The sequence below is a fragment of the Camelus ferus genome, chromosome 6 (assembly GCF_009834535.1).
Source record: "Camelus ferus isolate YT-003-E chromosome 6, BCGSAC_Cfer_1.0, whole genome shotgun sequence".
In the NCBI taxonomy this organism is placed as follows: domain Eukaryota; kingdom Metazoa; phylum Chordata; class Mammalia; order Artiodactyla; family Camelidae; genus Camelus; species Camelus ferus.
The window spans coordinates 93,051,105-93,068,551 of record NC_045701.1 but is presented as its reverse complement, the minus strand read 5'-3'; the positions used below and the strand labels follow the sequence as shown (position 1 = coordinate 93,068,551).

General features: G+C 58.9%; 1 protein-coding gene across 1 annotated transcript; it reads left to right on the top strand.

The window, feature by feature from the left end:
* The first annotated feature begins 4,739 nt into the window (after positions 1-4,739).
* Positions 4,740-17,185, top strand: TMEM179 (transmembrane protein 179). The gene is made up of 4 exons (XM_006183548.3): positions 4,740-5,210; positions 11,941-12,078; positions 13,835-13,913; positions 15,240-17,185. Exons 1-4 carry the CDS (start codon positions 4,906-4,908, stop codon positions 15,348-15,350), a joined length of 633 nt encoding a protein of 210 aa, XP_006183610.2. The 5' UTR covers positions 4,740-4,905; the 3' UTR covers positions 15,351-17,185.
* Positions 17,186-17,447: the final 262 nt, after the last annotated feature.

The window sequence follows — 17,447 nt, the reverse complement described above, 5'->3', positions numbered from 1 at the left end:
GCCCAGAACTTGATTCTGGGGAGATGGGGTTCTCAACTTTGGCAGGTCTGCCCCCCAGCGGCCGGGTTCCCTGGTGGAGCCAGTTCCAGGAGGGAGGACTCATCTCTCCAGCTGCCCTCTTCCCTGTGAGGAGGCCACGCCCCGTCGGGGCCGGTGCCCTATGACTGGTCCGCCCGCCCGGGGACGGAGGCCCCAGGACTCAGCGGACGTGGCCAGCCCCCAGCTTGCAGCAGGGGCTTCCCCTGCGGCCAGCGTCCTGGAGCCGGGAAGCAAAGCCCCACGGACCAGGCAGCTCAACAGCAGAAGTGTGTTCTCTCAGGATTCTGGAGGCAGGAGCTGGAGGTCAGGGTGCCCGCAGGGCTGGTCCCTCCCAGACCACGGGGAGGAAGCTGTCCTGGGCCTCTTCCCAGTTCTGGGGGTGTCGGCAATCCATGGCATTCTTGACTCGCAGACGCATCACCAGCCTGTGCCTCAGTATGCACATGGCCCCCCTCTGTGTGCATGTCTGTCTCCAAATGTCCCCCTTTAATAAGGACACAGTCCTAGTGGATGAGGACCCACTCTAATGACCTCGCTTTACCCTGATGACCTCTGTAAAGATTCCATCTCCAAATAAGGTCACATTCTGGGCTCCTGGGGGTTGGGCCCCCTGCTATCTTTTTTGGGTTCAACCCCTAACACCTTGCTTGATGATGCAGGGGTCCCTGCCTTCCAAAAGAACGCCTGCCCTCTGGGGAGGCCCCCCCCCCACTACTGATGGGACCAGTAACCAGAGCCTCTGTTTGGATGTGCTGTCTCTGCCAGAGCAGGATAACGTGCCCCCCAGCACAAGGCATCCGGCCTGCCGGTCTAGGGACTATGTTCCTTTCCATCCATCCCCCACCCCTGAGACCGTTTGCATTCCCGTGGGAGGGTCTGCCGTCTTCATCTACCGTCCTGCCCCAGGGCTGTGTTCTCTCCTGTCTTCTGTGATCTTGTGCAAAGGGACTGGACCATCTTACAGATGTCGCAGTCCCGCATGGTCTACTGTGTCTGGCCTGAAGGAACAAAGAATGGCAAGGATGTTGGAGGCCTCATGAAGACGCCTGAGCCCGGCAAGACTCAGGAGCCCTCCACATCATCACCCTTTTAAGGGTCTAGTGGTCTTGGCACATGGGGGCATCCTCCATGAAGCAAAGAGCCACCACTCAGAGGGAGGGAGGACATCATGTGGAGGCCTCTTAGGGTTCTGAAGATCACACATTCCACATCTGGGGGTCCTGCTTGGACTCATTTGCTGAGTGACGTGGGAGGCTTCCAGCTCTGATTGGGTCCAGAGCAGGAAAGGCCCTGCAGACATTCTCAGTTGGGGAAGAGGCAGCCCTTGGGCTTGGGCCATGCAAACGGGCAGGTCTTACGTCAATGGTGTTAGAGGTATTTATGGTGGGAAAAGAAGCCATGTGGCGTTACAAGCCCCAACAGGATCATCCTGGCATAGACCCTAAGGTTCTGGAGCGAGGGCTGGCCACCAGCAGAAGAATCAATACCATTCGTGCAGCAGCCCCTGACTTGCTACTGGGCCCTGGTGGAGACAGAGGGCTAACCATGGGGCATCAATTGACCACACAGGCGGGACTGACCAGCATGACCTGGATTCTATCTGACCCACGACATAATAAAGTCACGCCCCCCCAGCGGCAGTCCACCAAGCATGGAAACGGTGCCTCTAAATCAGGAACAGTCACAGTGAAAGTCACAGCTGAGCTGCTTGGGCAGGTCTGTTGGCATCCACCTGGGAACACTTACAAGAGGCGGGTTTGTGGGACAGATTAGAGAATCACCTCCAAGTCTGCCCTGGAGGCGGGGTGAGGGGAAAATTCTCCGATGCGCAGAGCTTTAAGGAAGCTCTGGGTCTATATGCAGCACGTGGGTCTGGGCGAGCCAAGGTGTGATGGTGTCTCAGCTTGGGGCATCTCCCCGGGAGCATCTGACCTCAGAGTTTGAGACTGGCTGAGCCCCCCTTGGAGCTGCATCCAATCCAGCCACCCCTGCTCACTTCTGTGGCCTTGCTCCTCTACGGGCGCTGCCACACATAAGTTCCAGTGCCCCAGAGACTGTTTCCCAGGGACTTGGACCCACCACGCTGGTTTAGAGAGCAGCTGTTGCGTTTTGTATACTTGTCTTGTGTCCAGTCATCTTACAAAATCCTCTTGTGAATTCTAGTAGTTCTTAAATAGAGTCTCTTGAGTATTCTGGGTATGTAATCGTCCTCCAATAAGTGAAATTTTGCCTCTTTGTTTCCAGGATATGCTGCTTACTTTGTTTTCTTGACTTGTCTCATTAGGCAGAACTGCCAGACAGACTGTGAATAGCCATCGTGGGAGTGAGACTCCCCACCTTGCTTCTGATTTGAGCAAGTGCAGGTTTTTAATGTTATTTTAAGGAAAGCAACTTAAAAAATCATATTTAGGTAGTTTTCTTCTTATTCTACATAGACTTAAAAAAAAGGAATGCATATTCCATGTTTGAATATCTTTTAGGTATCTCTTGACAAAAATTTTGTTTTTTTCTCCATTATTTGTTGATGTAATAAATTACTGACAGATTTCTTAGAGCTAAGCTGTTCTTCCATTTCTAATAAATTCTGTTTGTTCATATTTTCTTATTACATTGGGCTGTATTCAGTATGTCAGTATTTTCTTTGAAAATTTTATGTCAATATTTGTAAATGAAATTTTTTGTTGTTTCTTTCCTTCATTATTCTAAAAGGGTTTTAACGTTAGTGTAATGCTGACTTTTAAAAAATGAATTTTGGAGTTTTCCATATCTTCTATAGATTGAAATTATTTTAATCACAAGGGAATTCCATGACTTTTGAAAGTTAAATAGAACTCATCTCTAAAAATGCTGGAGTTTTTGTGCTTTTAAAATTGGTAGATATTTAATAACCTTTCCAAATTCTTCTGTAGTTTTCCCATTGGGTCACTTGCCTCTCAGCTGTCATAGTCTCTTTTGTTTTGGTCAAACCCTTCAAGTGTAAGACCCCCAGATGTGTTCAAATTAGTCAGTTCACTGGGTAATGGATGGGTGAGATTTCCACTCTTGTTCAAATTGAGAGGCTCTGAATTTCCTGAGCAGGCTCCTTTTGGTTGAATTGGGGAACTCAACAGTAGCAGAAAGCCTACATGTATTCTGCAAGAGAAGGCTTGCTGTCACAGACCTATGGCTGGTCTTCAGTGTATGCTTTAAAGTGAATGCAAAATGAACGTGCAATTCACAGAAGACAAATCACAAATGGTAACTAGCATAGGAAAAAACGATAAGAGAAACCCAAGTTTACACATCAATGTGTACCATGTAAGATGGATAGAATTTTAAGACAATTGATTTTCTCACTTTTGGAGAGGGTGTCTGAAACATGGCTATGAAGATAAATTTGTACAACATTTTAAGAGGCCAGTTTGGCAATTTTTGCCAACCCTTAAAATGTGCATACCTCATGACCCAGCAATTCCTCTTCTAAGAAATACTTGTCCAAGTGCACAAGCATATATGTGCCAGGCAGTTCTCAACAGTATTTGAAATAGCAAAAATGGAAGACATTAATCAGCCACCGAAAGAGGGGTAGTTATGCAAATTGTGGACTCGTCATTGTTATGGAGTGTTCTGCAGTTATTAAGAAGAATGAAGTGGGTCTCTGTGTGCAGGCAGGGAGTAATGTCTGTGATGTATTGCTGAGACAAAGAGCCAGCCTGCAGAATGGTATGCACAGGGTGAAGCGTTTGTGTACGTTGGGGTGTGTGTGCTCACATGCTCAGCAGAAAGGGGGAATGGGAAGGAGTTGTCCTTTTATTTTATGCGATCTGTATGACTTGACTTTAAAAGAATGAGCATATACTACTTTGGCAATAAAACAAAAAGATTTTTTAGTGCTTGCAACAAAGATGCTGATGTGATTTTACACCGCTCGGCAGTTTCTTTGAGGAGGACTTCCTCATTCTGGGAATTGGACTAAACGTGGCTTAGCCTTAAAGGGAACTAGAAAAGGCATTCATTCTATTAATTAATGCATCGGTAGATTCCACCTCAGCAAAGGCTGTCTTAATGAGGTGCCCGGGGCACCACTGTTTATCTTACAAATATCAGCTCAGGGCCCTGGTCGTGTCAGGCATTGTAACAGAGGCCCCTTTTCAGGACGCTGTGCTGGAGAAGCACAGATACCTCCCAGACCCACTCCCTCCTCCAGGCACCCAGTTCACCACCCCCATCTCCCTGTGGATGACCTCTGTGCCATTTTCATCCACTCGCACTCCTCGCCTCTTTGTCCCTTTCCCCTCATACTTCACACGCTCCGGGAACCCTGAGAAAGAATCGTTCCAGCCTGGACTGAAGACCTCACTCCCACCTCTCACTGTGGGCATCTTGGAGACGTCCCTCTGGACATCTCTCTCCTAGACTCCTTTCCTTAGCGCTATTGGGAGACCCGGGGACACGGGAACCATCCTAAGCCAGGCCGACACTGGTACCGTTAATGGCACAGAGTCGAGGCTGGATGAGCTGATGCAGCAATATTCCCCGTCCCTCTCTTGGTTTCCGGAAATTCTGCTTCTGCACGGCGCACCCTGTCTCTGGCGTGGCCCGCACCACCCACTGTCCTTTGCCCCCTTCCCCCGCCCGCCGGTAGCTGTCCGTGGTGCTGACCCTAGGGGCGGCCCGCGCTTGGCCGATGCGCACGCGTCCCGGGCGGGGTGCGCAGGACCCGCCGGCGCCGCCACTGCGCAGCCTCCCGCGCGGCTCCGGCCTGGCCTGCGCGCGGAGCGGGGAGACACCCGCGGCCTCTGCTCCCGGGCCGCGCCCCTCGCCCCGTGTAGCCAGATCGGCCCTGCGGCCTCCTCCGGCTGCATCCTCGGCCCGCTTGTCCCGGCCATGGCGCTCAACAATTTCCTCTTCGCTCAGTGCGTCTGCTACTTCTTGGCCTTCCTGTTCAGCTTCGTGGTGGTGGTGCCGCTGTCCGAGAACGGCCACGACTTCCGCGGCCGCTGCCTGCTCTTCACCGAGGGCATGTGGCTGAGCGCCAACCTGACGGTGCAGGAGCGCGAGCGCTTCACGGTGCAGGAGTGGGGCCCGCCGGCCGCCTGCCGCTTCAGCCTGCTCGCCAGCCTCCTCTCGCTGCTGCTCGCCGCCGCGCACGCCTGGCGCACGCTCTTCTTCCTCTGCAAAGGACACGAGGGGTAAGTGGGGGCCTCGCGGCCGCCCTGCTCCAACAGACGCAGCCCTCGCCTCGGACACGGCGCCCATTCTGTGCCCACAGCGCCCCCAGACTCTCCTCCCCCAAGGAGGAGTGTGAGTCCTTCCACCTTCCCGGGTTCTCAGAGGCCAGAAAATAGCAACTTTGGACCCTCACCACTTTCACGCAAACTGCCCTTTGTCTACATGCAGAACCCAGGGACAATGACGATCACCCGTTCTCCGTGCAGGGCCAGTGCTTCCCTCCCCAAGTGCTCATCACCATACACGCCTCCGGTGCAAATTTTGCACCGTCACCCCGGAGCCCACTCGGACCTCCCTGGCTGGCTCCGCCGGGCCCACACCCGTCAGCACCGCGGACAGCTCCCACCCGGGTTGGGGCCTGCTCCCACCTGCGCTGGATAGGGAGAGACCAGGCAGGCAGGTGGCTACCACGCTTCCTGGGAATCCTCCCCTCATCCCCATCGTCCTGGGAAGGGTGACGGAGGAAGCCAGAGGAAAGCCAGAGGGAAGCCCCTCGAGGCCCACCTCTAGCTCTCACACCTGTGGGGGATGCAGGACAGGGAGCAGCAGGTGTGTGAAGTCCTGTCCTGTCCTTTCCTCACAAGCCCCCTTTCCTCCTGGCCTCCATTTTCCTCGTCACCTTTTCCTCGCCTGGCACTAGTTCGTGAGAGAGTGGGATGTGGTTCCCTGAGGCGGGGTCCTCAGCCAGTAGCGCTCCATGGGCCTCCACCCCCGTGGGACCCTCTGTGGCCCCACCCATGCCCGGGCAGTGGGTCGCTGTATCCTGCGGCAGCCAAAGCTCCTGCAGAGGTCCTGGGAGGCTATTCTTGCCTGTCACCTGCCCTCACATCCACATGGGAAGTCCAGGCCTTCTCCCAAACTCAGCCCCACTCTCACCCCCATCCATCAGCTATTGGCAGTCTTTAGTGGCTTTCCCCTCCTTTTAGGGAGGCAGGAGGGCTCCAAGGGTGTGGGGAGGCGGGGCCTCCTGAGAGCTCTCAGCTTGGCTCTGGCCCAGTGGAAAGAGGGGCTGGAGAGAGGAAGGGAGCTGCAGAATGAAGAGGAGAGGCACAGCCAAGGCTGTGTGGGGTAGGGGGCCTGGGGCAGACCCCGCGAGGAGGGGCGAAGCCCCAGCAACCCACACGGACAGGCTTCTTGGGCTCCTGTAACACAGTGCCGCAAGCTGGCGGCTTAAAGCAATGTATTCTCTCGCAGTTCTGAGGCCAGAAGTCCAAAGTCAAGGTGTGGTTAGGACTGGTTCTCTCTGGAGGGAAAATCCTTTCCAGGCATCTTCCTAACCTCCGGTGGCTGCCTGCAGCCCTTGCTCCTCGGCTGGGGCCTTTATCACTCCGATCTCTGTCTCTGTCTTCACATGGCCTCTCCTCTGTCCTTCCTTTTCTTCTCATAAGGACACCAGTCACTAGATTTCGGGCTCACCCTAAATCCTGGGTGACCTCGTCCTGAGGTCTGTAGCTTAATGACACCTGCAAAGACCCTATTCCAAGTAAGTTCTCATTCCCAGGTTAGTATAAGAATGGGGGTGAAGACTTGGTGGGTGCAATTCAACCCACTGCACTGAGGTTCCAGACTAGGGGTCTGCAGAAGCCACGTGTCAGCCCAGGGAGGCCTCAGGTGCTATGGAGCAGGAGGTCTGCCCGGGGTGAGCCCGATGGCTGGTGTCCTGCGGGACCGTCATCGGCACCCATATTGCCAAGCCCAGGCGTTACCCAGACAGTGTCTGCAGCACAGATCGGGCCTGGAGAAGCATCTCTGATTACCAGGCAGGGTCTGAGGGAGAGGAGGGACAGCCAGCAGGTGGGGTGCGATGACAGCCCTGCAGTCTGGGAAGCTGAGGGGGGTGGGCACAGGCCTTGTGGGGGCCATGGTTTGGCCATCAGCTCATGTCCACCATGCCAGCTTGTTCCTACAAGACAAGTGGCCTCAAGGCGTTCAGTGTCTACCTAGCATACCTGGCAAGGACGCAGAAGCAGCTCTCTAGGTGAGGCCCAGCCCTTGTGGTTGTGAGCAATGTGAGATTTCAGAGAGGCCACCAGAGGCTGGGAGCAGGCCAGGGGGAGCTAAGAGTCCCAGAGCCTTCAGGAAAGGAGTCCTGGACACACAGGGCTGTCCATTTCACACAAATTGGGCAGCAGACCTAGGGACAGCTTCTGTCTTTTCATCTCACCGGAGCTGCCCATCAGCTCTGTGAAACCATCCCCATCTCCATTTCACAGATAGAAAGCTGAGGCTTGGGAGTGTTTGTGCCTCCTGTGCCCATTCCCTTGTTGGGAGAAACTTTCTGGTCTTCTGTCCTTCTGCATCCATACCAGGGGCTCACATGTCCCACCAACTGATGGCTGCTGTCCAGCTTCCATCATGGCAGCCAACATGGGGCCAGCCTTCTCCTCCCCAGGGACATCTGCTGCTGAATGTCCTTCTTGGCCATCAGAATTACTGGCCAGGACCACGTGGTGGTGCAGCTGCCTGCCCCCCACCTTGTCCACCACACAATCCAGTTGGAAGTCAATCAGCTGTGATGACATCTGTTCAAAGTGTCATCCCTTCATCTTAGTTCTGGTGGTAGGATCAGGTCATCCCCTTGTGGCTATCCATCTGCGGGGACCTGGGTGGATGTACTCCTTATTCACCCTTTATGCTCAAGGCATGGACAGGGCATGGTGCCCAGGAGTCACCAAATTAGCGATTGTTGAATGACTGACAGAAAGATTCCTGCATCCTGCTTCACAGAGCCTCTCCTGGTGCTTTGCAGATTCACTGTCTGGCCGAGGGGTCAGCCCTCCGGGCTTGCGATGTCAGCCAGCCACCAGCAGGATGATCAGCTGAGGGCAGCCAATTCCCGTCCTATTGTTGGTCAAGCTGTATAGACCAGGCAGGCAGGCAGGCGCCAGGTCAGTGAGGGGACTCGGGACAGCAGGAGGCTGGGGAGGGCCAGCAGAGAGAGCCCGTGTGATGGAAAGGGCTCTCAGGGCCACTGAGGGCCACTGGATGCTCAACCCACGGAAGACATCACTGCCCTTGTCAGACTTGGGTTTTTAGCGGGCCCTGCCTGTGTGCAACTAACTTCAGAGCCCATCTGGGACCCTCACTGAGACCACGGGTGGAGCCCTACTCTTCCTCAGGGCTGAGTCTCGAGCTCATGTGTCAGGCACTGTCCATGGTGCCAGCTCCCTCCTTGTGCAGGGTGTGTCCCTGAGCAGAGTGGGGACCCCGATGGCTTGTGCCATGCGGTGTGAAGGGCTTTTCGCCCAGGGGGGACATCATCCTGGTTGCTGACTGGAGAGTCAGTGGCACCTGTGGCTTCCTGGGGTGCTGGCCGTTTCTGGCCATGGAGAAATGAGGGGGAGTCTCAGGGATGGGGGCCTGGGGACCTGGGGGCCTGGGGCAGCTTGGCTGTCCAGGTGGCAGTGGTTTGTGATTGATGGCTGGGGAGCACTGGGTTAAAACAACCCATCTGCCTGCCAACACGTGTCCCTCTGCCTGCAAATCGCTCCCAGGGCTTCCCAGGATCCCTGTCGCCATGGAGACGGCACATCCAGGCAGGGCACCCTGAGAAGTGACAGGAGGAAGATGGAGTTAACCCTGTGTGTGCCGGGCTCCCATTCCTGACGGCGGCCCTGGCCTGTCCTCTGGGAGGGAGGGAACGGAAGTGGTGTAGTGAACTCTGGAGGGCTGGGGCCAAATGAGGCTCTGCACACACCCGATTCTTCAAAACTCTGCAAAGCCCAAGCAAATGCCCAGGAAACTGACCAGAAACCAACGAGATGAGGAGGAGGCTGTGAGATGCTGGTGACCCAAGGACGGTGCCCCTCCCCATCTCGTGGGATAGAGACCCACAAATTGTGCCCATTTAATAGGCATGTGGCAGGACTGTCTGGGGTTTCCAGCTCTCAGAGGCTGTGTTGCAAACCTTCTCTGGAGATGGGCAGGAGCAGCTCTGCAGCAGGCCCACTGTGACCCAGGCCTTCCGTGCTGGGGTACCCTGAGGGAGCTTCCATCCACGTAGGGAATGAGGAGTCCTGCGTGCACCTCTGGAATTCGGGACAGAATGTGACAGCTGCAGCCCCTCCCCCAGAAGAGGGAGCAGGACCTGGCCCGGGGTGGGTGGCCCGCCCACTGCTCTCTGCTCCCTGACCATCCCTCCCCCAGGAGGCCTGCCGGGGATGGGATGCTTGAGGGAACGGCAGAGGGCTGCCAGCAGCTGGAGGGCACCCAGGGAACCGGCTGAACTTCTGTGCCAAGAGCCACCTGCTTCTTTGCTCTGTCTGTGGAAGCTAGTCTCTCCCACTCCGTCCGACTCCCAAGGACCGCCGTGCTCTCTGACTGGAGGTGTCGGGGTGTAGGCTCTGGGTAACCTCTATATCCTCGGGGCACCAGCTCCCAGGAAATGGGGCTCCGGGGGACTGGGCCTTCCCGCATCCCTGAGCCCCGCTGGGCCTCACACTGCCCCACATGGGGCACAGCTGGCGCCAATCCAGCCTGCAAGTCTGGTTCCTGAGGTGACTCAGCAGCCCCTCCAACCCCCTCCCACATCCCCGGCTCCCACAGGACCCCGGCTCCAGCCCCAGGGCTCGAGCACATCTGGTGTGAGGCTCAGAGAGCAGCAGGCCTGTGCGGGCCTGGGCAGCGGGCCTCGTCCCTCCTGGGGCGGAGTGGGGGCTCGTGAGCAGCCCGGCAGCCCCCCCGCCCTCCGCCCACACCGGCTCCCAGTTCCCACTGTGACTCGGGGTGGAGGGCCCTCATTATCCAATTGTCCTCTAGAGGAAGAAATCAAGGGCCCCAGAGTAAAGGTCACGCAACTGGCAGAGGGGCTGGGGGGGTGTGACACCCAGCTGCGCCTGGTTACGGCTTCTGGGGGGCTGTAACGAACCCCTCTTTATAACTATCGACCCCTGACCGCTGCTTCAAGGGCCCAGGGACGGATGTTCTGTAGTTCAGAACTGTGTCTGTCAGGGTCCTGGCCGGAGAAGGATGGCCGCCCAAGCGAGGACAGCCAGAGGGCCAGAGCGGGGCCAGGTGTGGGCTGAGGGACCGGGCAGGGAGGGTTATGAGGAAGAGGCCACCTAGAGGGGAATGTGGACCTTTGGTGGAGGGACACAGCTGGCCCACGCAGCCCCCTGGAGGGTGGGGGTGAACTCACTCCCTCTCTTCCCACCCTCCTGTCCCCACCGGGACCCCGTTGCCTGAACTCAGCCAGGATCCAGGGAGAGAGGTCATTGCTGTTGTGACTCAGGCTGGCTCCCCCGGCGGAGGATGGGAGGGAGACAGCAGCCCCCGTGATCTGGTTCCGGCAGCAGGAACGCCCTCCCTCACACGATGAACCACCACAGGGTGTGGGCAGCGCCCAGACTCAAGCACAGTAAACCCACAACCTTGACACGGAGCTGGGCGAGGACCACGGGTGCCCCGTGAGTGCAGGCGAGCTTGTGCTGACGACAGGCCTGTGGGATCTTTCCCCAGAGACACAGACGGTTCCTGCCACCACTCGTGCTGCGAGTTGGGCACTGGTGACCTCGGTTTATCCTCCGCCCATCGGCTGAGGCACCTCCTGGGCTGGTGTCCTTGTTTCTTTGTCCTCGGGCCCCAGCATGGGTGGGTGGGTGGATGCTCAAAGGTGCCTGTCCAGTGGTGGATAAACCAGAGAAGGAGATCGGAGGCAGGAGAAATGCACGCATCCTGGCTTGGCCTCGGCCTGTGGTTACCACGTCCAGTGACAGTGACCTGGATGTTTTCCTGGCTGAGATTCCAGCTGACACCTTCTTTAGTAAATGTTCACCGTGAAGCCAGATTTGGTCGATCAGCTCCCTCAGACTTGACAAACTGAAAGCACTGATGCTCACATCAAATCTGCTGGCAGGTTCGAGGAGGGCCTGGGCTGCCGTCCCACCTGACGGGGTTCCCCTCTGGCCCGCATCCCGTGGGACAGTCCTGTGTCCCCACCCCAGCCTCAGCTCAGCCACCTGCTCTCACATAGGACTCTGAATCTGAGGGGAGATTCAGAGATGGCGGGGTAGTGGATGCTTGCAGGCAGGCAGGAGAGTCTGGTGGGGTGGGTGAGTGTCTGGCCACGTGTATCCTTCCTCGTGCTGTCAGAGAGCACACATTGCCCTCTGAAAGCACCCCAGTGGGGGTCATTCCTGTGTGGACCCCAGAGAGGCCCTGGCTGGCCCCAAGCTAGGTCTGCCCTTGCGACCCAGCCTCCTGGGTCCCCCATGCACCCGCCCTGGTCACTCCTTGGCCTTTCAGGCTTCAGTGGAGAAATCAGAGCAGGGTCACACAGCCCCAGTGCAGGTCCAGGCCCACTGCGTTGATGACCGAGTGGCCACATGGCCGTGAAGGATGACTGCCAGGGGGGTCCACCTTGAAAAGCTGTCTGGCCTTTTCAGCACGTGTGCTGGATCCCAGTCTTTGGAACCGAGTGGCCTTGGGTTTGAACAGTGGCCCCACCTCCCCTGTAGGATGCTGACAGCGCTCCTGCCCCCAGGCTTGGGGAGGATGGGGTGGGGGGCCCGAGCCAGCACAGGGGACTGCAGGGGCAGGGGAAGCTGCAGGAGGGGAAGTGGCCCCTGGTGGCCTCGCCCCTTCACCAGGGGCCCAGACCCCTGCTGGAAACCTGAGGGTCCTGGTCCTGCAGGGGCGTGGTGGATCTGGTGTGGCGCTCAGTGTCCTCCCCGACCCCTGCCTTCACTGCAGCTCCTTCCTCTACGCCTTCCTGAACCTGCTGGTCAGCGCCTTCGTGGTCTTCCTTGTCTTCATCGCCAGCACCATCGTGAGCGTGGGCTTTACCATGTGGTGCGACGCCATCACGGAGAAGGGCACCGTGCCCCACAGGTGTGCCCTGGGCCCTGCCCACCACTTCCTGGACGATGTCTTCCTGCATGAACCTGCCTGCCCCCCCACTGAGCCCACAGCTTCGCTCATCCCACTTGTGTCCCCACCTGTGCCCCACCTGTGCACACCTGGCCAGCCCTTCCCTGGGGCCCTCCCCCTTGACCCCCTTCTCAGTTCAGGGACCCTGAGCCTCACACAGAAGCAGGGCCCTCAAGAGCCCTGGAGGTGGATCCAGGGTGAGGGATGGAGGCCCAGGAGGTCAGAGATTCCAGCGGCCCCAACATTGCTGGCACGTGAGTGGATGCCAGGTCCCAGAAGTTTACACGTGGCCACGCAGTGGACGGCCCTGGAGACCCGACTCTGCACTGCTGTAGGAGGCAGAGGCCTGGGCCCGGGGGCGGTAACTGGGGGCTTTGGTCCCTGAGGGCTTGGAAGATGGGGGTGGAGGTGACAGGGGTGGTGAAGGAAGGGACAGGAGCAGAAGCTTCTGGTCAGAGGGGGTTGAGGACAGAGGCCTCTGGAGCCAGGACGACTGCGCTGGGCCCTGAGAGGGGCCATCTCTGGCTTGGGGGTGGCCCGAGGTGGAGCCCAGGGACTGCCTGGTCCCCGGCGTAGGGCTCTCCACTGCCCAGCCCTAAGAGGCATCGTCCAGTGCCCCAGGCCAGGCCCCTGGAAAGGCAGGGACCCTGGGGTCACCTCTTCCAGAGGCTCCAGATTCTTTCCTTAAGCAAAAGCAGACCTGGAACCTCAACGAATAAAATGGACAAAAGAGCCAAAATGGGTGGGGGTTGGGGGGACCATACCCGCTTATCCTGCATGTCCACCCCGGGGGCCCCCGAGGGGCCTCTGCGGAAGCCTGGGGCACACAACAGAGGGACCTTTGAGCACCCTGGGTGGGTAGCTGCTTCGGGGTCCGCACCCAAGGCAGCCCCTCTGTGGGGCAGGGTCTCGCCCATGTGGAGCTGAGCCCTCCCAGCTGGGCCCCAGCCACCTGCTCCCTCAGCCCTGAGGGCCCTCAGAGCGTGGGCAGGCCCCTGGGTGTGGCCACGGGCTTCTCCAGAAAGATGCCACGAGTTTCTTCACTGTCACAAACACCATTTCCAGCCCTTCAGCCCCATCCTGCTGCCCCTTCCAGAGCGTGCCTGGGCCTCTGGCCTCCCTCTCTCTGGGCATCATGCTCCCGTTAATGTGTCCTGACATCTCGCAATGCTACAGGCCCCTAAGCCCAGGCCTCATTCATTCCAGGCTTCTGCGGCCCAGCCCGACCTGGCCTGCTCAGGGACAGGGGGTCTATGGAGGTCACTAGGGTCTTGTGGTTTGCCCTGCTTGTCCCCACTGGTTCTGTTGGCCTGTGCTTCCAGCCCCAGGAGGTGAAGGGCGAGCAGGTCGGGGGGGTGCTGCCCCCATGGGTGCCCACAGGGCTCCCGTTGGCCACTGTGCAGCTCAGTCTGGGGACCCGGGAGCTAGAGTAGCACCCCTCACCCCTGCTTTGGAAGCCCCTGACTCTGCAGTGCTGTGGGGCAGTGGGGCCAGGGCCAGAGTCTCCAGGAGAGCGGAGGCTGGCGCTGGTGTCCCCTGTGGTCCAAGGCCAGATGGGGGCTGCGTTTGCAGGTTCCTGGCTCCACGGAGAGGGCATTGAGTCTCCCTGTTTGCCCCACCTTGGGGACAGCCCCTCACCATTAGTGGGTGATGCTCCACTGCTCCCCATGCTTTGTGGCCCGCAGTCAACTCCCACCCCCGCGACTTGCCGTTTCAGCTGCGAAGAGCTCCAGGACATCGACTTGGAGCTGAACGTGGACAACTCTGCCTTCTATGACCAGTTTGCCGTTGCCCAGGTGGGTGGGGCTTCCAGGTGGGTGGGGCCGCCCTGGTGGGAGAGAGAGGTATTGTTGGGGAGGGGGCCATTCACTGCTGAACATAAACTGTGTGCACAGCCCAGCCCCAAACCCCCATCGGGGGAGGAAACAGATTGTAGTTAAGGATGGTGCCAGGCTGAGGAGGTGCAGCTGAGTGAGCGCTATGCTGGGGGAGCAGTCAGGCAGGCTTCCCGGAGGAGGGCTGGATCTTGGAGACTGAGAGGGGTTGTTGCAGGAGGGTGGGGAGAGTTGGGGTGCAGGATGTCCTAGGAGGAGCAAACAGCATGACCTAAGCAGTGAGGAGGCCGTGGAGTGAGGGAGTGCCCTGGGCCTGATGGTGCCAGAAAGGAACCCAGGTGTCATGCTGGGTCTGCAGTGCTGGGGCCGGGGGTCTGGGTTCTGGTCCTGGCACCATGTGCGCCCTCAGACAGACGCTCGAGGGCTCACAGCGACTCCCCAGCGGTGTCTGATGAAGCGTGTCCCAGGAGGAGGCCCAGCCTGTGCATTTGGTGGCCTCCCCAGCCACTGCGGGTTGGGGGGGAGACCCTCCTCCTTCAGCCCTGCCCCCCAGGAGGCCACGGGGCAACTCTGGGGACCCCACCTGCTGGAGCACAGGCGTATCAGGACATGTGGTCAAAGAGGGCCTGTCCCTTGAAATCCACATCTGACCCTGATGGCACTGACGGCAGGGCGCCCGGGCAGGAGTGGGTCCTTTCAGCGCCGAGCAGGGCCTGCCAGCACCCGGGTTCACTTCTGGACCCGCACTGGCCAGTGGCTGCTCTGGGGACTCTTTCCAAGACGAGAAGCCTTCTTGGAGGGGGGGGTGGCTGGATGTCGTCTGGGTGTAAAACTTCTTCGCTAAGATGAGCGGAAACTGCCAGAGACAGCTTCACACAAATTTAGTGGGAAATGCTCCAGCCCTAATTTGTGCCAATTAGATTAAGGAAGGTGCGAGCTGGGTCTGATGACAAATACCCTCCAACCAGTTAGTTTAATTGCGGCTGGAGCCTGATTCTGATTAAATTGTTTCCCCTTCAACTGTTTGGAAACAGCAGATAAAGGTCAATTTGTTCCAGCGAGTGGAGGAGCCCCATTCGGGAGGGAACAAGCTCTCGGTGGCGCTGAGCCGGCCGCAGCTCCTCCCGGGCCCCCACCCGGGGTGACGTCCCCATTGTCCCTGCAGCAGCTCATCCCTCGCCCAGCGGGTCGTGTCCTTTTCCCGAGGGGCAGGCGGGGGTGCGCCGAGCGGCGAACACTGAGTCTGGCCGGCCCCCGACACTGCCCTCTGCCCTCTGCCCTCTGCAGTTCGGCCTCTGGGCCTCGTGGCTGGCCTGGCTGGCCATCACCGTCCTGGCCTTCCTGAAAGTCTACCACAACTACCGCCAGGAGGACCTGCTGGACAACCTGGTCCACTGAGAAGGAGCTGCTGCTGGCCAGGCCGGCCTCCCGCACCACCTTCCAGGATGAGAGGAGCGCTGTCATCTAGGCTTGGCGGGCGGGCCCCGGGGGGCCCGCGGCTTGCCCCGGGGCAGGGACCAGGGCTCTGCCCAGCCCCGCCTTGCCTTGCATGTCTCCCCCCAGCCCTGTACGCATTGCGTGACCCGCCCTCCCGGGCACCCCATCCCTACCACGAGCATGGCGGCTGACAGGGGTGAGGGCTGCCCTCTGGGTGTGGGGGGCATCGTCTCTCAGGGGGTGGGGGAGGCAGGTGCCACCACGGATGTCTGTACCTGTGAGGTCACGTGAGGGTGTGGATATGTGTGTGGTGTGCGTGCATAGTGATCGGTGTGTGCACGCGTGAGCACGCGTGTGAGCGTGGGTCTGCATGGGAAGGGTGAGTGTGTGTGCATGTGGGTGTGTGCATGTGCACGTGAGAGTGTGCACGTGGGTGTGCTCATGCACAGGTGTGTGGGAGTATGCGTGTGGGTGGAGACCGGAACGGCCAGGACATGCGGTGTGTGCATCAGGCAGCTCCCTGCACAACTTGTCCACAGGGTGCCCCCAGCGCCCCCAGCACCCCAGAGGAGGGGCTGCCCTCCCATCTCAGGAGGCCCCAAGGGCACAACCCTGTCCCCCAGTGGCCAGTGAAGGACGAGCGAGGGGAACTGGGAACCTGGGGCTCAGTGGTGAGGAACTCGTGCTTGGCTGTGGACCCCCCTCCTCCCCTTCCGCACCTGCGCACTGTCTCCTGTGTCCTGTCCAGGAGCGAGAGGGGGAGGGGGAGGGGCCCAAGGTGTAAAAGCCCATCCCACCCTCCCTGGGGCTCAGTCAACTATTTCGGCTTTCTGGGCTGGCCCTCGTGCTCTGGTTTGCTCCCCACATCAATGGCTCTCACTGCCAGCGACTAGTTTGGTCCCCCAGAGAGGGGGGTGGGGGCACGGAGCCTCCAGAGGCCTCCGGTCTGGGCCTGGGTTGAGATGCCGGGGTAGGGGGCAGCCTGCGTCCGGGAAGCGAGGCTGCAGATCACTTGTCGTGATGCTGCTTGCCTGGCATCTTGGGAGGGTGGGTGGGTGGGGCTTGGGTTCAGGGCAGCTGAGGTTCCTGGCATCTCTGAAGGTCTGGTCCCGGGACCTGGCCCTATTCTGGGCGGGGTCCTGGGGGGAGGTGTTTTGACAGTTGCTGAGGCTCTAAGGAGACCTGCCCAGCCTAGTCCACCAGCTGTGGGGATGTTGTCCGCCCCTGAGAGCTCCTCGTCTGCCTGGTCCCCCATCAGGCAGCAGCCACCTGGGCCCTGGACGGAGCAGGGATGGGATGTGGGCTTCTGGAACTGAGGGTCTGCTGCAGGTTTGAGTCTGCGCTTGGCATTCGTGGATTGCCCAGAGTCGGTCTGGGCAGCCCCTCGGTCAGGCTAGCAGAGACCTGAGTCCACTTCCCCACAAGGCCACCTGCAGGGCGGGGCTGTTGCAGACACTGGGGCTGTCTCAGGCTGGCTGCACCTGGCACCCCCAGACATCCCCACCCCGGGGGGCTTCCAGGAGAGGCAGAACTGGCCCCAGGAGGGCTACTGGGACAGGAGCTGTGCGCCCATGCAGTGGGCTGGGGAGGCCCTCCAGGGCTGGACAGGGAGGGCGGGCTGCCGCCAGGCTCCTGAGTGGCCCCCTGGACCTCTTTGACGCTGCCTTGCGTCCCCCACCCCACTGCTGTTTGACAGCAGGTGTCCTGCTTCCACTCTGCTTCCGGCTAAGCGGAAAGTAAATATCCTTAAACCTAAATGTATCTCTTTCTCAAAGTGCAAATAAAAACAGAAACACCTGAACCTCTAACTGATCGTCGTGGGGCCTGTCTCGCTTCTCTGTGGCCATCTTTTCTGCATCTTCAGTTTGCCTTGTTTTCATTGCTTGAGATTTAAAACTTGAAACACTGCCTTCTGTGTTTGTTTCTGGAGTTGCAGAAACTTCTAGGAACTCGGATTGGCCTCCTGGTACCCTCCCATCCGCACGCTTCCTGGTGGGCTCCGTCCTGGCTGCTTCCTGGCGTGATCTCGTGGGTGTGAGGATGTTGACAAATTTCAGA